This window comes from Eurosta solidaginis, chromosome 3 (assembly GCF_040869045.1).
Source record: "Eurosta solidaginis isolate ZX-2024a chromosome 3, ASM4086904v1, whole genome shotgun sequence".
NCBI lineage: Eukaryota > Metazoa > Arthropoda > Insecta > Diptera > Tephritidae > Eurosta > Eurosta solidaginis.
Window position 1 is genome coordinate 257678607 of NC_090321.1, and position 23188 is coordinate 257701794.

Below are 23188 nucleotides of genomic sequence, written 5' to 3' on the forward strand. Positions count from 1 at the left end.
TCTTTCAAAAACGCTGCAAGGGGAATGTTTCCTCGATAGTGATTTCGAGCAAGGGCAGTTCTGCGGAAACAGGTCTTCATAATATTGTCAAACTGATAGAGGCCCGGGCAGGCAAGGGCGAATTGAAGGTGCCTGTTTGGAGAATTTATTATTTACTTGCTTTCTGCTCCTGGACAGTTGGACCTCGAGCCAGCTTAGCAAACGCTGGGCTTACACCTCTTCCTGCTGTGTGTAGAGTTCTTTCTGGTCCGTTGTTAGCTCCACGCGATCGGTGGAGTTCTAAGGGTTTACAAAAGCTCATCTATTCATGGCCATTGGAGTGTTACAAGGCTTTTGCCAATGAGGGTCCATGCGGTACTCCTTACTATACGACCCAGCTGTGCTAGCTATATGGAGGACGCCGAGGTGTCCTTTTATGCTCAAATGTCCGGTTTTTGCTAGGACCAGCCATTACCATCTCGGTTGAGACTACTTCGATTCTCCGGAGGAAATTTCCACGTTCAATGTGTGCCTTATCCGTAGCTTTATCGTCGTGATTGCTAAATAACTGGAAGCCATTTTCATCGTTACAGTATGTGGGAACACAATATAAAAGTGTCCGGGTGAGCTGCAGTTAAAGTTGCCACACAACCTAACTCAAAAGATTTGTGGCGTGCTTCTTTTCAGTTTTTCCTTAAAATTGGTGGGACCAAGATGTTTAATGTCGACTCCGAAAAGCACATACTCAAAGCAAACGATAACTTTTGTGTAGAAAAATTGAATTAAGCCAAAATTCTTGAGTTGTGGAAGTTTTGAGACCAATTGTTTTGTATTCCGTAATATGAAAGGCAAATTATTTTATTTTCATAAAAATTTTATTTATTTGTAGCATCGATTTTTTCTCAGTTGAGTATTTCAATTTAACCTAAATTTTTCATTTAAAAAATTAATTAATGTCATATATTCCATTTTCACATTAACTTAAATAAAAAAGAGAGAAAAAACAAGTAAGGAAGGCTAAGTTCGGGAGTAACCGAACATTACATACTCAGCTGAGAACTTTGGAGACAAAATAAGGGAAAATCACCATCTAGGAGAATGAGCCTAGGGTAATCCTGGAATGTGTTTGTATGGCATGGGTATCAAATGAAAGGTGTTAGTGAGTATTTTAAACGGGAGTGGGCCTTAGTTCTATAGGTGGACGCCCTTTCGACATATCGCCATAAAGGTGGACCAGGGGTGACTCTAGAATGTGTTTGTACGATATGGGTATGAAATGAATGGTGTTAAGGAGTATTTTAAAAGGGAGTGGGCCTTAGTTCTATAGGTGGACGCCTTTTCCAGATATCGCCATAAAGGTGGACCAGGGGTGACTCTATAATGTGTTTGTACGATATGGGTATCAAATTAAAGATATTAATGAGAGTTTTAAAAGGAAGGGGCCCTTAGTTGCATATGTGAAGGCGTTTTCGAGATATCGACCAAGATGTGGACCAGGGTGACCCAGAACATCATCTGTCGGGTACCGCTAATTTATTTATATATGTAATACCACGCACAGTATTCCTGCAAAGATTCCAAAAGCTTTTGATTTCGCCCTGCAGAACTTTTTCATTTTCTTCTACTTAATATGGTAGGTGTCACACCTATTTTACAAAGTTTTTTCTAAAGTTATATTTTGGGTCAATAAACCAATCCAATTATCATGTTTCATCCCTTTTTTCGTATTTGGTATAGAATTACGGCATTTTTTCACTTTTCGCAATTTTCGATATCGAAAAAGTAGGCGTGGTCATAGTCACATAGCCATTTTTTATACCAATATATAGTTAGTTCAGATAAGTACGTGAACTAAGTTTAGTGAAGATATATCGATTTTTGCTCAAGTTATCGTGTTAACGGCCGAGCGGAAGGACAGATGGTCGACCGATTTCGCCCATTTTCACAGAAAACAGTTATCGTCATAGAATCTATGCTAGAGGTTTACGCCGATCACCTTAGCGGCGCGCCGGTCTACGCCGGCGTTTTTACTTTAAAAAGCTTAATTTGTCTATTTAAAAAAATAATATTCAAAAATTTTCAGGAGTACCTCCTTGCTGAGAGATTGTCCCTCGTTCGCTTACTCCAGAGAGGCTTCGAACCTAACTCCGGTCTTTGGAATTGGTACTGCTGCGTCTGCTGAAAAGAAATGAGATACATAAATATAGTCACACTTTTGTCTGTATTTCTCGTGCAAAGCGTAGTTTCACCTAGGGTTAACTCCTAATAATCGTCGCGAACACAATTCCTTTAAATCATTTGTGGCTCCTTGGCGGCCACGCACAAAGGCGACTTACGGTTGCTATTAATGGTGTTTTAATACTCATTACTCTCTTGGTACAGGGCGCCTCCAGTTGTTTCGGCTGTTTTTAAGAGCTATTCCCGATATGCGAACAGTAGCAATCTCGACCACCAGTCTCTACCACGCCTCCTGACCCTCACACCATATACCAGCACAGAAACTATAGGACTGCGACTTCGAACTCATACCTTCGTTGACGTCACTTTCCTAGAAGCTCTAGTTGTAGCTCCAAAGACTTTCCAACGGATGCTTTTGTCGCGCTATGCTGCCGAGCTACACCAGAGAAACACCTTGAAACGTTAGGGAGTGACTATTCAGCCAAAGATGCCGCCCTCGAAATCATAAGCAGTCTAAGTGGATGTCATTGCGTAATGGGTGAAAATCGTATAATCTTCGGTGCATCTACATAATTAAAATTTTACAAGGACCCTGGATAAAATTTTTAGAATGTAGACCAAAGTTTGCAGACGTTTGTGTTCAAAACATTGATTTCAATATTCTTCGTTAAATCAAAAAGATATTTTAGAATGAAAGTCGACCGATTTTAAGTTGAAAGGTGTTAACTTCTGTTTTCCGGCCTTATGATATAAGAGCTCATTATGAATGACCGCGTAGCTTCAGTTTTCAGACTAGTTCGACTGTACACTACGTTAGGGTAGTAGAACACGCGGTCCTTAGTTCGACTGTCTTGGGAAAGCTTTTCCTTCACCACTTTGCGTGTTCTTGCGAAGGACAAAGCCTCACCTGGTAAATATATGTGCCTACATATTCACAATTGTAAAAGGAGCCGTAACGTGTAGGTGATATTTAAACTTGGTTGATAGGCTATAATCAATGTCATTCACTCCAAGGGACTAGTTTTGGATAGGGCCGCCAAATTTAGGAAATCTTAAACCGGGAGACTTGGGTGTTGAAGGGCTAAGTGTGAAAATCAAAATTAACATTTCAGACGCTATTGTATAGTTTCGCAAATAAACAACAGATGTTTGAATGTAAGCCCAAGTGATTTTTCAAACCCTTATACGTACATATATCCTCAACTTAAGTATGAGGTAATAATCATTTCAAAGGAGTGTGTATGCCCCTAGAACCTACTAAAGGATTTTGCGTCACTGATTTCGCTTATTCTTTTAGCCAATCGCAATATAAATTTTTTTTTAAATCGGCACCTTTTTTGGTTAATTTGCTTTCTTTAACAACTTGGGGACAATTTGAAAGCATGTTCGCCTTGAGTCATTTTATTTGAATTCATTGTTCATTATTAATTTTTTGAAAAAAAAAATATTCAAAGTGAGCATACAAATTTATTAGACATATAACTTTTCTATTAGTGTTTTGTTTTAATAACTTGGTGAATTGGGTGAGGCAAAGTCCGTGTTAAGCTTACATCGAAAGCGCCAGTTTTTTTAAAATAACTTTTGAACAGTTAGAAAGAGTTAAATTTCGCAATTAGTTTGTTATAACTGGCAGTGATGCGCATCCGTTGACACCACTTTCGACCATATCCGACCAATTTTCGACACGAACAATAAATGGCGTAAACAGTCTTAAACTAGTAGAAAATACAGTAACGAGCCACACGCCGCCGCCGCGGCCGCCGCCGATATTTTTGACATTTGGCGGCGGCGTGCGAAAAACGACCCTAATCAGCGGCGGTGGCGGCGTTTATCGGCGGCGTATATCTCTAATCTATGCCCCTACCAAATTTCACAAGGATTTGTAAATTTTTGTTCGACTTATGGCATTAAAAGTTTTCTAGACAAATTAAATGGAAATGGTCGGAGCCACGCCCATTTTGAAATTTTCTTTTATTTTTGTATTTTGTTGCACCATATCATTACTGGAGTTGAATGTTGACATAACTTACTTTTATACTGTAAAGATATTAAATTTTTTGTTAAAATTTGACTTTTAATTTTTTTTTAAGTGGGCGTGTTCTTCATCCGATTTTGCTAATTTTTATTTAGCACATATACAGTAATAGTAGTAATTTTCCTGCCAAATTTCATCATGATATCTTCAACGAATGCCAAATTACAGCTTGCAAAACTTTTAAATTACCTTCTTTTAAAAGTGGGCGGTGCCACGCCCATTGTCCAAAGTTGTATTAATTTTGTATTCTGCGTCATAGGATCAACCCACCTACCAAGTTTCATCGCCGTACCCGCCTTGGGTAATGAATTATCGCATTTTTTCGGTTTTTAGAAATTTTCGATATCGAAAAAGTGGGCGTGGTTATAGTCCGATAGCGTTCATTTTAAATAGCGATCTGAGATGAGTGCCCAGGAACCTACATGCCAAATTTCATCAAGATACCTCAAAATTTACTCAAGTTATCGTGTTAACGGACGGCCGGACGGACGGACATGGCTCAATCAAATTTTTTTTCGATCTTGATGATTTTGATATATGGAAGTCTATATCTATCTCAATTCCTTTATACCTGTACAACCAACCGATATCCAATCAAAGTGAATATACTTTGTGTGCAAAGCACGCTGAGTATAATAATAAATTTAATTAAGTCTTAAAATCGTTCAAAAAAAATTAAATACATTTTTTATGATTGTATGTTAACGACATGTCCAATGAAGTACACGGCCTGCGGACTACGAATAGCGAAAACAAATGGATGATTTACCGTAAATTCAACGACTCTGCTGGGTAGAGAGAGCGGAATAAGTTGAATAACTGTTAAGAAAAATTTTAAAAGAATGAAATAATGATTAAGTAAGCTGCCCTCTCCGTTACTTGCTTCTGTGACAATCACTTACATGATGCAGCCGCCGCTTCCGAACCAGTTTCATTGACATCTATAAAAGCTTTGTGTTTCATTTGTGACACAGCAGCCGACTGTGAGCGAAAGAAACCTCGCAATTCAGCATGGTCAGTGAAGAGATCTGTGATGCCAAGCTTTAAGTGGAATAATAGAAATTCAAATAAGTACGTTTAATTTTGATGCAATTTTTTCAGCTTTCTTTTTTTGTTTTGAAAATAATCAGGAGAAACTCGCAAAGTCGCCGGCGTTGTATATGAAGGAATCTAAATTTATAATGCTTCTTTCTTCTCCTGCACTCCTTCCTTCCCATCATCCTCCTCGCTTATTTTATTCAAACGTTTTTATCTCTACCTTCACATCTCACACTTTGTTCACTCCCTTCATTACCTCCCTTTCTGACCATATCCCCATATAGTGATTTATATATCACATCTTATTGCTGTCCATATCTCCCACCCATTGCATTTCAACCGCATTTCTCTCTTGACGCTCCACCTCCCATCCAACTATTATTCTCTTAATCAGTTTCCTTCCCTTTTTCTGCATATTTTTTCGCCTTTGCTCTCTTCAGTTCGCCTCCTCTACTGTTTATGAGTATGAAAAGATATTCCGATACCGGATATATTATCAGTTCTTAGAGAATTCAACTAACGACGCCTTGCTAATTGTGCAGAATTACAAGCGGTTGATTCTCTCGGCCAGGTTATCTTGTCTTCGTCGTCTTTCTGGTCAATGGCACGTTACCCGCTCCTTTTTATTATACTGACGGAATCATCCATTCACCTTTAGCTCAGTTGTATAACAGGTCTGTGGAGAAAACCTCTAAAGATCCATGTATGCCCTATCGGTAGCTTCATATTAACCATGTGAAATTAGAAAAAAAAAAACTGGCTAGTTTCACTGCTAGCGTATGTAGTAGGACAAAGCACCAAATGAAAGTGTCCAAGTGAGCTGTCCTTTCATAGTACAGTTGCCATAGAGGCAAAAAGCGGATTGATTTGCTGACGTAGCGCGTAACGGGAGCGTTATCGGCATTTAATCGACGCGTTTATCGCTTGACCTAAGCAACCCCATTGTGCAACCTTTTCTATTACTCTCCTCTCAACTTAAAAAAGATTCTGATGCAACAGCGTCTAGTTTACAACAGACTGTTTTTTTGTTCGAGTATAAAAAAGGCTAAACTTAGGTAACGACGCATTTAACACACACAACTTCAGCACTACAAATTGTCATTTTTTCTAGCTACCACTACACACGCTCCCACTGTCCCACTGTAAACGCGTTTAGCAAGCGAAAGAAAGGCGGATGGGCAATGCAAGTGATCATTTGCAAGCATTTCATTCGTGACACATTCGCTTACCGTGAGGCCATTAACTTCTCAAATTGTTTATCCTACCTTAGATTTAAGTGCTAGGTTAGGTTAGGTTAAACTGGCCGGTCCATGAGGATTGCACATAAACTGAATGATTCCGTAGTATTACCATAAGTTTGCTTAACGATCAAACTGAAAAACACTATCAAAAGCCAGGACTTAAGGCCACATTATGTCAAAATGAAATGGAAACAAGCAAATGGCATCTAAAAATGCAAACGTCACTTAGAACTTACATAGAAAATCAAAATTCAACAGACTTCTAAGTCAAGTTAAGTTTTGCTAAGTTTTGAGTGATCAGTAACATGCAATGTTCATTTAACAGAAATGTACGTGACAGTTCTCAAGCCAAGTCAAGTCTATGCTAAGTATCAGTAATGGAGCCTTTATGTTATAAAATAACTCCGTCGTCTTGGAAAATACTACAAGCTTTCTAGGACCTATGCCACTGGCTGCTTCTAGATCTGACAGCGGTTTCACGATTAAAGGGCTTATATTGGCACTTAACAAGGGTCTCAAAAGAAGATGGAATCATCCCTTAATATGTCCACATTTAATCTTACACAACCCTTTGCTTTTAATAGTTTGGTTTGTGACTTTGGCTGCCAACTACTTTTAGTGTATACGGAGACTGGGTGTGAATAAATTTGTTTTATACCTTCATTATCTCCACCAAACTGGTATGCCTCTTGCCAAAGTACGTATGGTGAAAGTTTGTCGATTGTTCGATGGCTCTTTTGGGAAAATAACTGTTTCATTATAAGTGACGCCAATTTGCAGCATCAAGCGGGTTCAAGTCTTTATTTTGTTATCCCTCCCAACTGAGCAGGGGTTTCCCCCTTTCACTGCTTTCAAATACGAGTGTCTTTAGCAATAATTTCAGAGCCTGAGCCTCTTCTTTCATTCTCATAACATGCCCTCCCTACCCAAAGAAGCATTTTCCCTAAATATACTAAAATTCTTTACACTACTAAAAAATACTTACTTTTCCCAATGATTCACGCATATCCAACTCAAAATCTATATTAAATCTCGGCAAACGTAACTCTACCGACTCCATGTTCATGCGCGCCGTCAAACTTCCCAAGTCGACGCCTTGTAAACGTTCCTCCATCGCCGGCAAGCCGTTCCCTTTATTTGGCAACAATAACAACATTGAAATATTCGCATTCTCATATGGAATTTCCAAACCAGTAGCATCCAGCTCCGGAAATTCACCATAACGGTACATATCATCATTATACATCATACTGACATTCACAGCCCTCTGCGAGCTCACATAAAATTTTGTTTGTTCCGTATCAGATACAGAAAATTCTTTCTCCCACTTAGCCTTAAAATGTATAGCGCTGAGGAGGATGGCTTGAGTTTGCGCATCCAGTTGTTCAGGTGTCAACAATTCACGTATTATATTTTGCGTCTTTTTTGCAATCCAATCGTTAATCGTCGCTGTGGCATGACGGCGCCTATCAAAGTCGATTGCTTCAACTTCGCTATTAAAGTAGCGTGCGCTTCGTTCTATATCTGGTTGTACCGTTAGTTTGCGATTGTGATACATTTTATTTGCCATCACTAGATGTGTATGCGCGTTTTCTACGTTTGTTTTCAGTAAATTGGCGAAGAGATTTTCGGTTTCTAGGCGTGTGACGGGCAATGAGAGTGCGCGTTGTAATTGCAGCGCAGTTTGCCCGCTGGCGCCAATGTAAACAAATGCCAACAACAATTGCAAAGAGATTGGCGAGTAAACAATATTGCGTTGTGGCATTGCGCTGGTGATTGCTTGGAAGAGATCAGCGTTAAAGTTGTTATGGGAATTAGGTAGTACTGGAGCTCTCGCGGCGGTGGCTTTCGTATCATTGGTCTTAGGAATGGCAGGAGCAGCTTCTGCATCCAGCATCGTGTTGAACCTATCGTTGTTGATTGGCTTGCTTATATGCCATTTTGGTTTATTATCTGCATATGGTGTTTGTGTTGCTGAAGGATGTGGATACGCTTGCATTGAAACCGTTGAAAGTAGCGGTCTTACGGTTGGATCTACTAGAACGTCTCTGTAGCTTGGGTATATGTAGGCTGTCTCCTGTGGCTCCTCACTTCCTCGTTGGTGGGATGTATATGGCCTAAATTTTTCCCATTTCTGCTGATACATCACGTCCCTTTGTATGTCATGTATCTGATCTGCTGTCTCATGTCCAACTATAAAGGCTACTATAAATTATGGAATAGAAGTAGAGGATTTACAAAGGTGTTAGCTGAATGGTTTCCAAAATTAAAAACTTCAGGACTGGTAGTAATTTTTCGAAAACTAACCTCAACCAAGAATTTCAAAATAAATTCATGCTGCTCGCCTTAGATCTCCGCATAGTGAGAACTTAAAACGTCTTGGACCTACATTAAAATTATAAAAAAAAGACAACTTTTAAGGACTTCGCTTCAGGGCTTTTATCCATAAGCCACTTTCCATTCACTCCAAAAAATAAGGATTGGATCTACCACTGTTGAGAATCTTCAGTCAAGTAGCAACCAAATGTATAAACTGCAGAACAATGCGCTTGCAATTAACCTTCTATGGCCAGGACAACTTTGGAGTGCCTGAACAAGTACTACATTGACTCTTAATTCAGCCTAAGCTATGCTTAAATTGAGTACAGCAGGTGGTACTACATTAGACGGACGAGGGTTGAGCTCTGTCCTCCATACCACGGATCAATCGCCCTATATGTACCTCTCAGTAAAGATGAGGCACTTGTACGCGATCAAGAGTCACACACCTCACATCGACGCTTATGCGATTCTGATCGTCTCGCAGCAGTGTACGCCAATGAGTTCTTCCAAGTAATAACTTATGTCAATTAGGTGCGCAAAAGGAGATTAAGACTACTTCCAAGTGCTTCTGCCTACTCAGTGTAGGTATCGCCTTTTTTCTGCTGCTAAATTCGTAAGAAGTAAGGAATACTTTCTGGCCCGGCATGTCTTTATCAATTGACATAATATCACCTAGCCAGCGAAGACTTTTAACTGATGTTCGTTACACTCCATTCACTTCCTTCGACAGCAGAGCCGTGTTTTCCTCGAATACTCCAAAACCATCCTATCTTTTTCGACAACGTCTATAATTCCGAGACATATATCTGGACAGTGAGAGGAAGTTACTCGATCAGTGTTGTTTCTATTCGCCGAGAGACAACAATTAATGTACAAAGCTTTATATTAGGCCAAGATCTGTTATAACCTCAACATGAACAAAACTGTTTGGAAAGTCATTTTACATTGGTAAAACATCAACAAAGACCTCGTACGCATTCATATCTTTCATTATCATCATTAATTGGTGCTAAGCCACTTAAGCGATTTTGATCGCTTCATAATAAATCACGCCAACTGTACCTGTTTTGCGATAAATGACACCAATTGAGAACAGCAAGAGAGGTAGGGGCTTCCTTCAAATGCTTCTCCCAACTTGGTGAAGGTCTCCCTCTTCCTCTGCTTCGAAGCTTTGGTACAGACTGGACAAATTTTTGGCTGAAGCGCCTTCGTCCACTCGCATAACAATACCTAGTAAGTCAAGCATTTGGACTTTTATTCACGCAACTATCTTCATATCTGCGTAAAGCTCGTACAGTTCACCATTATACCTGCTTCGACACTCGCTGTCGGTATCCCGAACAGGAAAATTTATCTGCCGGAGAACTCTTCTCTCGAACTATCAAAGAGCAATCTCATCTTGTCTCGACACCTTCTTGATTCAGAGTCAAGAAAGGTCTGATGAGCGACATGCGTGGTATCTCTGCGGATAAAACTAAACACTTTACGCTTACAAAACGTTCTGAAATTCATGGACTTAGCAAAGTCAAATATAGTCATTAAGAACTTCATTAGTGTTTTAAAAGCATTTTTCTGTAGTCTGAAACTGAAGGATTGGACTTGAACCTTATTTGTTGTCAGCACAATGGTGGTACATGGATCGTCTACAATTTCGGCAATGCTAATGATCCACCTAAAAAATAAACAGCTACAGGTCTACCAAACATCGCTCTCAACCTAATGGGGAAACCCTGATCCTTGGAGTTAAATACCACATTGATATGCCATCTAGCAAATCCTTCTAGGCTGCGACCCTAGACAAATTATGATGCCAAAAACCTAGCAGATAGCACTTAGGCTTCGATCACGGAGCCGGTAGTGCTGAGCTTGATGGCCGATACCAAGATCGAATGTGCAGTGACGACTTTCCTTAAGTTTTATTTGCCAAGTCCAAAGTCAAATGTGGATGAAAAACTGTTCTCTACAACACCAGAGGCAGGTCGGTAGACATGGCCATGCATAGGGTGGCTATAAACATAGATAAATCCTTGTAATAAAATGAGTACGCCTTTGAAGTCTTCTTAGACATTGACCATTGATCATGGATGGTCTTAATTATATTGAAGTACATCAACCCTTAACCTGTTGGATCGGCTGCATACAAGAGGTGACGGAAATTCAAATATGACATGTCCTAGCTTACAATCCCATCTGTTACTCCTACCTCAGGAGGAAAGAAAAGCACACACTGAGGAAGCCATTAGTAATTGGGAAACAAAGAAGTTCGGTCAGCACTGGCTTGAATGTCCAGGGCGAAAACAGGCCAAATTGTTTATACTCTCTGCAACGAGAGTATCAGCTTATCTCATAACTCTAAGCGAAGAGGACCTACGAACTCTCACTGGGTACTATAGGGGACACAAAAGTCTACGATATCACCTAAGTAAATTAAATCCCTCCGAAACGAAAATCTCTTGTTTTTGTGAGCTGGACGTTGAAACGCCGGTTCACATTCTCTGCGAATGCGTGGCTCTGGCAGGGCAGCGACTCTCCCATCTAGGTAATGTAACCCTTAATACCCTCATGATATGGATTTTAAGGCTTGAAGAGGTTCCTGAATACATTCCACATATAGTAATAGGCTCAAAGGTCAAGCACAATAGAACTAAATAAAGGCCGCATTACATCGGGGCCTTCTACCACGTAGTAGTTAGTTTTCTGTCGTGTCGATTTGGGCTTTCTCTAACAGGAAAAATATATAAAAAACTAAGTAAAATCATAATACCCAAAAATCTGACTTTTGAATATCTGAAAACAAAGCACTAATTGAATCACCCTTTGGATGCTCTGGCACAAAAATCTGATGAATATGAATGGGTAAATTGCTTACGAAAAATCCCCAGCATTTGAATGATTGGAATTCTCTCCATTTTATATGCTCACAAGTTTTCTCTTTTCAAAACTTATATCCACTTTACGCATTGTTCGATTTGCCGCCTATACCACAATTGATCAGAACGAGTTTCGAAATCTTCGTTAGTAAATCTTGCCCGTATGGCTCGCGTATTCGAACTCTTACGCCGTAATTAATTACACAATCTTATTTAAACACATGCACGTAGGTATATACCTCTCTTAATTTCTTTTATTTAAATTTGCATTTTTATTTCCTTGAAATTAAGAATTTTTGCTAATTATAAGCGCACCAGATTTCATTTATTGTTGAAAGCAAATTTGTGCGCTTAACCCGATTTCGTTCCTTCGTTGCAACTACTTCTGTTGACAAAATCGCACTAACCGCTCTTCCATAAGCTCGTATTTATAAATATGTTTATTTACGTAGTTTTGCCTAGCTTTGCTTTGAAGTTCGCACAGAGAAATCGATGACGATCTAGCGCACAGTGGCGTATTTTGGAGGGTCTTGGCTGGAAATCTCATATTTTAGAATTTTTTTGTAAAGATACTTATTCTAGTGCTAGAATAGTCTTTAAAAATTGGGGTTCATGCTTTTGATGTGAGTTTAACCAACCATAAGACCAATACTTACTTGTACAGCTGCCACTCGATCTAATCCCATGTAATGGTTATGCAAAGACACTCAGAAATCCCAACAGGCCACTGTTTGACGTAGCTCCTACTCCCGTGTTAATGAGAGATGGTCTCTGAAATCACTATGATGAGATTCGCCACTATATAAAGCAGCCAATGGGTTGTAAGAAAACTTGTTTGTCACCCGACCCCGTTATACCCGATGTGTGTATGTCCTAAATGAGAGCTATCTCCATATAACACAAATCATCTTTTTTATTATTCAACCTTGTTTAAACGGCCAGTTTCCATGGAATTCCGATAGATGTTTCTGATGAAATTGCATTAAGTTGATTAGGACGAAGTATTTTCACTCAAAAAATAACAACAGAAATAAGACTAACTAGAAAATCGTTTGATGCTGCTGCAACTCCTAGCCAGCTAGCTCCGATATGATCATAAAAACAGTTCCGAGACCGTCCAATAAATAATCTTAAAAGAGTTTCAAAAAGATCCCGAACGCAACCAGTTGTAAAATATTGCCGATATAAACCAGAAATAAGCCGTAGAAAGATCCAAAATGATCGCAAAACATCCGAATAAACCGGTTATGGTCACAAAGATTTCCGTATATAATACAAAAATTACTCCAAAAATAGACGCGAAACACTAGGATTCTAAAAAATCCAAAGAAAGTTAAAAAACTATCTTGTAATTAATCCGAAAACCACCTACTCTTCGAAAATTGTTTACACGAAATGAAATATTAATATGTATAAATATATGTCTGGTTGTTTGCTTTTGTGGCTAAATTTCAAGTTTGTTTACAGATAGCGAATAGTCTGAATATGTATACATATATGCTATATAAAGGACAAGTTTTTTGGTGGGACCCAATTGTTCCTGGGAACACTTTTTTTACGGAACGATCCGTAACTGATCTTAAAGTAGTTGCGAAACCAATCTCAAAATGATCCGGCGATATTTGAAAAATATTCCGAAGCAATCTTTTCGATATGATTTTTAAACAGTTTTCGTTTTCGAAACAGTCCAAAGCAGTCTCAAAATGATCTCGAAAATAATGCGGAGATTATGTGGAGACAAACCCGAAATGGTCACGAAACAGGCTTGGTGATATTATTACAAAGCAATCAAGAAACTAATCCGAAACAAGTCCGAAATATCCCGATCACAAACGCTTAACGTTCCCGAAACAGTCTAAACATATATTTAAATAGCTTCGGTAAGGTCCCTTAAACATTGTCGAAACGGTCTTCAAATAGTGCTGAAAATATCGTGAAATAGTCACGAAATGACTTCCAACACCATTCCGAAATATTTCTGAAATATTCTAAAAATTATTCCGGGCAGATTACTGAAATAGCCCCAAAATTTACTCCGCATATTACCAAATAATAATAATCCCGTGAGCAATACCGAAATAGTCCTCAACCCAGTTTCGAAAATATCCCGAAATTGCCCGAAGAAAATTCCGAAATAGTAAAGAAATAGAACAATATCTGATTTGATCTCAAAATTTGTGGGCTTCGTATGGGCTAAAAGTAATCCTTAATTCAATTCAATTCTCTTTATTAAGTCTATGAATACATAAATCTTACAGACTAGTAATTATAATTTATTGTTTACAAAGAAATATATTCCAATATATTTATGAAGATTAAGTATAATATGATTCTACTTTAGTACCAAAACATGATCTCGTGAGTGCGAAGTCTAGATCAAGAGTAGAGAAAATCTTGTTAAACTCCGCGAGAGCTCTTGAAATAGGGTCATAATTAAAATAGTTGGCTCTGATTACTTTGACGTGAAATGGATATTGCGTACGAAGCGTTCTGCAGGGAACATTGAAGGTAATTTTCCCCAGAAGTTCCGGGCAGTCAACCAAACCACAAACTAAATCATAAATAAACATGAGGGATTGGCTAGACCGTCTAGACACAAGTGACTTCATGCTTATGAAGGCGCATCGAGCACTATACGAAGGTATAGGATCAGAAAAATTAAGGGATTGAAGAGCAAATCGAACGAATCTCTTCTGTACTCTTTCCAGTCTTAGTGAATGAACAGAATGAATTGGATTCCAAATAATATAGGCATATTCCAATTTTGAACGCACCAATGAATTATATAAAGTTTTTCTTGTGTATGGATCTGAAAATCTCTGCCATAGCGCCGTACGAAGGCCAGATTCGAATATGCCTTGGGCAAGATGTAGCTGATGTGATTAGCAAAAGTAAAGCCCGAATCGAACATTACACCAAGATCAAAAAATTCGCTTACGGTAGAAAGGCTATCACCAAAAAAGGGTGTACGTGGCCTCAATTGTATAAAGGTTCTTCGAAAGTGTCATATGAAAGCACTTCTTTATATTCAGTCGTAGGTTGTTTTTAATGCTCCAACTAGTTAGATTATTGAGATCGTTTTGTAAAAGAATTACGTCAGACACACTCGCAATGATTTTGAAAACTTTCAAGTCATCTGCGTAAAGCAGATACTGTGAGTTCCTGAAACAGGTACCTATATCATTAATAAAAAAAAAGAAAGAGAGTCGGTCCAAGAATACTTCCTTGTGGAACGCCAGACGTAGCTTCAAAGAACCAAGACTTGGCATTCTCAATTTCTACAAAAGAAATTCTATTAGAGAGATATGATCTAATTCAGCACAAAAATTTAGAATGGAAACCCATCAATTCTAGCTTACGCAATAATATATTATGAGAAACAGTGTCAAACGCTTTTGCGAAATCGGTGTAAACAACGTCTACTTGATTACCAATCTCAAATGCATTGACGCAAAATTGGGAGAATGAGACGAGGTTCGTAACAGTGGAGCGCCCACTGAGAAAACCATGTTGGTATTCATCAATGGTGCCCTTTATTGCAAAGGCAAGTTTTTCTTTAATGACTTTCTCAAAGAGTTTCGAGCAAGTAGACAGTTTAGAGATGGCGCTATAGTTTGTCACATCATTTTTATTGCCTGACTTAAATATTGGGGAAATGGAAGCTATTTTTCATTTGTCAATAAACTCACCACTTGATAGGGAAAGATTGAAAATATAGTTTAATGGAATACAGAGAGACGAACTGCATTTCTTTAAAATAAATGAGGACAGACCATCAATATCACTTTTTAAAGAAGATTGTAGAGCGGTGATACCTTTAATTACATCTAATTCAGTAATGAACAAAGATCCAAAGTCGTTTGGGCAATATCAGCGTGATTATAGCTACACGTAAAGCTAGTGTCAGTTAAAAAATTTGATTTGAAGTAATCAGCGAAAAGGTTAAGAAAATCCAACAAGCAATCCGAGGCTTTATGAAGAAACGACATACAAGTAGGAATATTTGAGCAACCTTTTTTCGAGCGTATATAAGTCCAAAAAGCTTTTGGGTTTACTTTCAACTCATCTTCATATCGAGTAATATACTCCTTATATAAAAATTTATCTAGCGTATTGAAGTTTGTCATATAATAAGTATATTTACCTTTATGAAAGCTATCTTTGGATGCCTTATACAATTTAAAATGTTTGTTCCTAAGATTTTTTAGCCTTTTTAAATTTTTTGTATACCATGGGAGTTTATGTATACGCGCTGGAAGTAAAGAAAGGTTATGAGAAAATATGTCATGCGTGCTATACAGAAAGGCATCATAGCACTCACCAACACTTTTTGAGCTAAAAATTGACACCCACTCCAACTTGGAAAATTGCGGTTTAGGGAGTCAAAGTCAGTTTCGCGAAAATTGAAACTCACATTGGAGCTGTCACTTGCACCAGGAATAAAATCAAGGAATTCTAGGGAAAGAGAAAGCGGAACATGATGTTTATAAGACTTTGAGATCGAGAAAGTGGATTCCGATATTTGAAATATTAAATTTTCAATTTTTGTTGTTATATCGGCCTACTGATTTGTAATATCGCGAGTTAATATCGAGCTCAAGGCCTAACAATAATTATTTTATCATTATTATTGTTATAATATATTTTTTCTTAATTGAAAAATTTTAAATTAGAATAGAAGAAAGAAAAAATTTAGACAACTGCCAAAGCTCGTTGTATAGATCCATTTCGGGAACTGCTAAATTCCTTCATCGGCAACGTTTATGCTCCGCTGCTATAACCATTCAGCCATCACAGCGGTTTTTTGTTTGTCTTCATTATTTCTACTTCAATTCTGGCTCGATATTAACTCGCGATATTACAAATCAGTAGGCCGATATAACAACAAAAATTGTTAATACATCCCAGAGCACGGGGAAAAAGTGTCAATAAAATATGACACTATGGCATCATCGCCATAAACAAAGTCCAATTTTCACAACTATTCTGTAACAGATGTCGCAGTGCTGTGAATATCAATTGGCAAGAACCATTCTAATTTAAAATTTTTTCAATTAAGAAAAAATATATTATAACATTAATAATGATAAAATAATTATTGTTAGGCCTTGAGCTCGATATTAACTCGCGATAATATTAAATTTTCGTCAACGAAAACAAGGTCTAAAATATTATGTAACTGATTAAAAAACGAATTGATTTGAATAAGATTAATACTAAAGAGGCTATCTATGAAGTTTATTTCATGGGAACTATTAACATTAGTTGGAGTTAGGATACCATTCTTTAGAAAATCTGACCACGTTATTTTACTCAAATTAAAGTCACCCAAGATACAAAAATGACACTCGTCATTGCTTTCATATAAATTGGTAATATTATTTATATGAGCAGCGTATATAGATTAAGGCTGGCAGGTGGTATGTAAGAAGCACAAACAAATAATTTGCTTAAATTTCCGTATATGCACACACCAATTTTTAAGTTAAATACATTCAGAGTTATGGCGATTTATAAAAAGTTCCTGGGGGCTTGGTGTGTTAGAGATAGGAGCGTGCCGTTATCCACATTTCCAAAAGTGCTCTTATCCGTATACCAAATATTATTAGTCTAGGACGAACTATTGTAGGGTTGTCACGATTTGTAAACACTTATAAAGGGGGTGGTGGTAAAAAAGAGTGTGAACAATTTAGTAGTTCTGTACTATAAAGTTGGAGCGGGGGGAGTCTCTGAATGCTTTGCCGAAATTGCTAGACCTCAATAAAGCCCGAAGACTTATATTATCAAAGTCAATATATTCAAAGTTATAACGCCTAAAAATAATTAATAAGATTCTGCCCCCCTTGGTGAAAGAATGACATCGGGCAGAACATATTTAAATGTTCCGCTGCTACTTTGGTGTTACATCTACAATAAGAACACGCTTGTGGTTGTGATATAAATAAATTTGAATTTTTTTTTCAATTTCCCACAAATCTGCGTTGCCAATATATTTAATATTGCGTAATGTTTTTTTCAAAATATCCGACTGTGCCACTTTGAGGTTTTTATTCTTGCATTGCACATTTGATGACATGCCTCCGGTCGTGCCGTTGTTTTCTCCAGTTCATTTGTATATTTTGTTTACTTTATTGTTGTGAGTCCCCAAGCCAATATCAATTACTATCGCAAATTTTGCTTATTAACTACATAGGTATTCTCATTATCCGTATTTCATAATAATGATGCATAAGATGTAGTTATTGTTTTTCAAATTTTTAGCTCTCTGGGATCTTATTCATATGCTATATATATCATGTCGCTGTAATAACTGAGTACTAGAAAGGCGGAATGCGAAAAGCTCATGATGTTACAGACTTCGCTAACGCCAAACCAGTTGACGAGGCGACGCGCACGGAAACATAGTCCCGTGGAGGAACATTGATTTTACCAAACTTCAGAAGAGGCTCTAAATATTTTAATACTTAAACTTTAATTTTGAATTGTATAATGAGTTTGATTCCATGTTTGTAAGTACCACAAGAAAAAAAAAATAGACCGAAATGATCGACGAGCTGATTCCATTTAGCCATGCCTACTGTCTGACTGTTGGAATGGAAACTACTATCTGTATAAAGCCTCGGCTTCTTTATCAGAGCCCCGTCGATTTCAAGATTCCAAATTTCACTTGAGTTTTTAATAGCTCGTATCGAACGTCACCTAGCTGAGTTTGTCCCGTCAAAATGAATTGTCGCCGAGTACTGACCTACTTATATTCTAAATTTCAAGTATTTGGCATGTTAACTAAAATCAGATCATACGATTTGAACGGTTTCGGAAGAATTTTCCAAATGGCGCGATGTGTGCGCAACCTAACGAGTTGTTTTTTTACCTCATTGTGTCGGTCCTTAATTAAGTTCTAAGTTACTTTAAACAATGCGTTTTTAACGCAATTTTAAGTATATTCATCACGACATCCGACTCTTTGGTAAGTTACGCAAAAATATAACTTAAGATTTCAAATTTCAATGGAGTTTCTTTAATATCTTGTGCCAACGCCATATACAGGAATTTTTTTCGTTAAGTTTCTTTATAAACGGATTCTGACCTACATACGATATGTTTTAGATCTCAAGCTCAAAGTAACTTCATAAAAATTTATTGGAAGAATCTCCACTTTTGTAAAGAAAGCTGGCGGGTACACTAGAAAAAGACCTACACAAAGGTTGTAATAACAAGTAAGAAAGTCTAAGTTCGGGTGAAACCGAATATTACCTAACCAGCAGTGCACTTGAAACGTTGTTGTTGTTTGCTTTGTGTGACAATAATACATATATGGACCTTCAGGAAAAGTGGGCGTGGTCTTTGACCGATTTTGATTAACTTCTCTCAGTCTATAAAATTTGGCAAGCGTAGTGTCTCTGCCAAATTTCCATGTAATATCTTTATTGGCTCTTGATTTACGGTTTGTTAAACTTCAAAATTGTCTACTTTTTAATGCGGGTGGTTCCACTCCCATATTCCAAATTTTGTTGGAGCTTATGTTTTGCATCATAAAACCAATCCACCTACCAAATTTCATTAGCTTAGCGGTGTTCCTTTGTGAATTATATAATTTGTTCGATTTCTCTAGATTTTCGAAATCGAAAAAGTGGGCGTCCGATTTCGCTCATTTTCAATACCAATCTATTCTGGATCCAGATAAGCCAGTATACCGAATTTGGTGAAGATATCTCAATATTTGCTCAAGTTATCGTGTTAACGGACGGACAGATGGACGAACAGACGGAGGACATGGCATAATCACATTTTTTTTCGATACTGATGATTTTGCTATATGCAAGTCTATTACTATTTTCACACAGACGGCTTATTGAATAATAAAGGCAGTTTTCTTCATTAAGACGCTTATTGAGCTTAATCTTCCCTACAAAATTCAAATCTATTATTATTTCATTAGTAGCTAATCGAATGCCTAATGAAGTCAAAAGCACAATGCAACTCTCTTGGCAGCGTTCCACTTCCGTTTCCGCTTCTTAGTTTTCAAATCAAATGTCATTGCTGCATGGCGGAACTATACAAGGTGGCCGCATCGAACAGCTGATTATAACCTTTTTTATTTGATTTGATACATCAACTACCGCCGCAGTACGATTTTGACATTTGTCCATCGAATTTACAAGTACATGGAATTTTTTTGTTTGTAGGTATGTCACCATGCTCCCACCTTGTATCGTTCCGCCATGATTGTCTGTCTCATCCTTCATACTAATCGAGCAGTTACTTCTGTGTGAAAGCAAAAAATTTACGATTTCATTAGCAGGTGAAATGAGATCATTAAGTTTCTGTGTGAAAACAGTATATATCTACCTCGATTTCTTTATACTTGTACAACCAACCGTTGTACAATCAAAGTTATAATACCCTGAGAAAAAGTACAGCTGCGTATTAAAAAAAAAAAAAAAAACCACTAAAATAGCAAAAGTTATTCGCGGCATCTCTGCATATTGAATCAGAAGCTAATTTATTGGTGCTTTTATTAAAATTTTCAGAATAAGACAAATTATGGTATTAACATACTTACATATATTAATATGCAAATAAAGCGAGTCAAGAGATAAGAAGAAATAAGAAACCTTTTCATCTCAAACAAATTATTATTATTATGTTTCTTGGAAGCTTATAATGCGAAAACAGTTCCAGGAATAATAAATTTCAAAAGTAACTTAATATTGATAATAATATAAATATTTAGCTACCTGCTGTTTTACTTGTACGAAAATATGTTGTTGTTGTTGTAGCGATTAAGACACTCCCCGAAGTTTTTGAGGAGTGGAATCGATGTTGATAGTCTTTTGCCGGATACACATCCGGTACGTTGAATCTTCTAGGCCATGCCGAGGGACGAGTGGCACAGGGTCAATGAGGTCAATGAAAGGCTCCGACGACAGTCCAAAAAAAAAATGTGAATAGAATTCGTTCGAATGGATCGGTCTGTGGTCCACTTCTTGGAGAGAATTTTTCTCTCCATAAGAGTCAACCTCGTACTTCAAGGAATATCCTAAAAAAAGAAATAGGTAAATCGGTCCAACCATTCTCGAGTTTTGCGCTTAGCAACGACTCATTTTACTACCTTTATATTAAGTCCCTTTCATGTTTGTCCCTTCATTCTCATACGAATTTTTGACCCAGGGAAAAGTCTTTTTCGGTAACTTCTCGTTGAGCTAGACACTTGATACTTAGAACATAGTTCAGATCTGGGGCACATTACAATGCAAGTGAAAAAAAAATCCGCTAGGATGCGCACGGATCGAGATATACAGAAAATTAATTTTAAAATGTAAATTTTGCGATCGACTTTTAACTTACTTCTCGGTGATCCAGAGACTTGAAACTTAGCACAAAGTTTGCGAGTCGATGGCACTACAATTCGTGGAAACAAAATGCCGCCAGGTGGGAGACGAATCGAGATAAACGAAAATCCCTGAAAAAACGCAGGGAATCTTGCGGTAGATTTTTAAGTAACTTCCCGGTGAGCTAGAGACTTGAAACTTGGGCCGTGAGTCAGAACCCGGTGATAATGCAATATTTGATCCAAAAAAATTCGCTAGGTGGTGCAAGTATCGAGATATTAGGAAAATTAATTTTAATTTGGGAATTTTTCAATCCATTTTTAACTAACTTTCCGGTTACATAGACACTTGTAACTTGGCACACAGTTCGAGGCTTGGTGACAATACAATTTACATAAAACAAAATTCCGCTAGGTGGCCCACTAAGTGAGATAACTATAAATCCTTGAAAACGAGGGGAATTTTGCAATCGATTTTTGAGTAACTTCCCGGTGAGCTGGAGATATGAAACTTGAGCCGTAAGTCAGAACCCGGTGACAATGCAATATTTTATCAAAAAATTCCGCTAGGTGGCGCATGGATCGAGATATTATGAAAATTAATTTTAATTTGGGAATCTTTCAATCCATTTTATCTAACTTCCCGGTTACCTAGAGACTTGTAACTTAGCACATAGTTCGACACCCGGCGACAATACAATTTGTAGCAAACAAAGTTCCGCTAGGTGGCGTGCTAATTGAGATAACTACAAGACCCTGAAAAACGAGGGGAATTTTACGATCGATTTTTGAGTAACTTGCCGGTGAGCTAGAGACTTGAAACTTGTGCCGTAAATCAGAACCCGGTGACAATGCAATATTTGATCCAAAAAAATTCGCTGGGTGGTGCATGTATCGAGATATTAGGAAAATTAATTTTAATTTGGGAATTTTTCAATCCATTTTTAACTAACTTCCCGGTTACGTAGAGACTTGAAACTTGGCACTTGGTTAGAGGCCTGGTGACAATACAACTTATAGAAAATAAAGTTCCGCTAGGTGGCACGCTAGTCAAGATAACTGCAAATCCTTTAAAAAGGGGTGAATCTTGCGATCTATTTTCGAGTAACTTCCCGATGAGCTAGAGACATGAAACTTGGGCCGTAAGTCTTAACCCGGCGACAATGAAATATTTTATCAAAAAAGTTCCGATAGGTGGCGCATGGATCGAGATATTGAGAAAACTAGTTTTAAATTGGGAGTCTCGCAATCTTTTAACTAACTTCCTTGATATCTAGAGACTTAAAAACTGAAATATATTTTAAAACTCGGTGACAGTGCAATGTTTGATCAAAAAATTTGAACTACGTAACGCACAAGTCGAACTATTTAGAAGATTAGGCCATACCTTCATGACTAGCCTCCTGAGTGCTGCAGGCGTTGTAGAATTCCATCTCGTTGAAGGCCCAACTCAATGCACGTCCTTGCATACTTTTCACTAGGAATTTCTTCAATTACTAATCAAAGTTGCAATTGCCTTTTTGTAGGCAGTACTAAAAAATTGAAAATAAAAAAAGACCTTTATATAAATGGACCAAAAAATATATAAAACAATTTTTCCTTTAATACAGAGAGAGTCTTGTTGAATTTTGACTAAATAACATTAATAATAGCTCTTGTAAAAGAATTTTGGGATTTAAAATTATAAAAGTAGAGCGCGTGTTTAAATTTTAAATAATCAATTAGTTCATCCCAAGTACAAGGTTTGCCTTAAATTGAAAGATTGCGCTCCACCTTTGTAGTTTTAAATCCCAAAATTCTTTTACAAGAGCTATTGTTAAAGTTTTTTAGTCAAAATTCAACAAGACTATGTCTGTAATAAAGGAAAAATTGCCTTCTACTTTTTTGGTCCATTTATATAAAGGTAGTCCTTAAAAATTTTTATCATATTTTTATTTATATTATGGACTAACAGACCCGGCAGACGTTGTTCTACTCTAACTTTGATCTATTTGCATAACTTTTAGGAAGATTTTATTCGTACTCTCCTTCCCCATCCCCCTCCAGTCTATCTATCTATCCCTATCTGTATATCAGACGTTGGCAAAATGAAAATGCATATGTGTTAATGACAGCGAACAACCGCACGCACTGCATATTTTGGTAAAAATGTTACTTTGCTTTAAACAATTTTGCTGATATAAGAAAGGAATCA

General features: G+C 37.5%; 2 protein-coding genes across 17 annotated transcripts in view; one reads left to right on the top strand and one right to left on the bottom strand.

The window, feature by feature from the left end:
* The window catches only part of pk (prickle), a 601495-nt gene that overhangs the window by 38977 nt on the left and 539330 nt on the right, over positions 1–23188 (top strand). The gene's annotated exons all lie outside the window — the stretch shown is intronic.
* On the bottom strand, positions 833–12068 carry LOC137245427 (serine protease inhibitor 42Dd-like). 9 transcript variants are annotated; one of them, XM_067776080.1, is made up of 5 exons: positions 11716–12068; positions 8779–8856; positions 7457–8673; positions 5095–5233; positions 833–5011 (listed from the first exon to the last, which is right to left on the bottom strand). In XM_067776080.1, the coding sequence occupies exons 3-5, from the start codon at positions 8615–8617 to the stop codon at positions 4881–4883; spliced, it is 1431 nt and encodes a 476-aa protein (XP_067632181.1). In that variant the 5' UTR covers positions 8618–8673; positions 8779–8856; positions 11716–12068; the 3' UTR covers positions 833–4880. The 9 variants fall into 9 exon arrangements, with proteins under 9 accessions (XP_067632181.1, XP_067632178.1, XP_067632184.1 ...); XM_067776077.1 differs by having other exon boundaries at positions 7457–8676; XM_067776083.1 differs by having other exon boundaries at positions 11903–12067.

Excerpts from the sequence above, each read along its gene's own strand:
- LOC137245427 (XM_067776075.1), bottom strand. The coding sequence starts at position 11,702 with ATGGAGAGAATTCCAATCATTCAAATGCTGGGGATTTTTC. Across the intron at positions 5,234-7,456 it reads TGCGTGAATCATTGGGAAAA|CTTGGCATCACAGATCTCTT; the intron begins GTAAGTATTTTT and ends TTCCACTTAAAG. Across the intron at positions 5,012-5,094 it reads GGAAGCGGCGGCTGCATCAT|TTATTCAACTTATTCCGCTC; the intron begins GTAAGTGATTGT and ends TTTTCTTAACAG.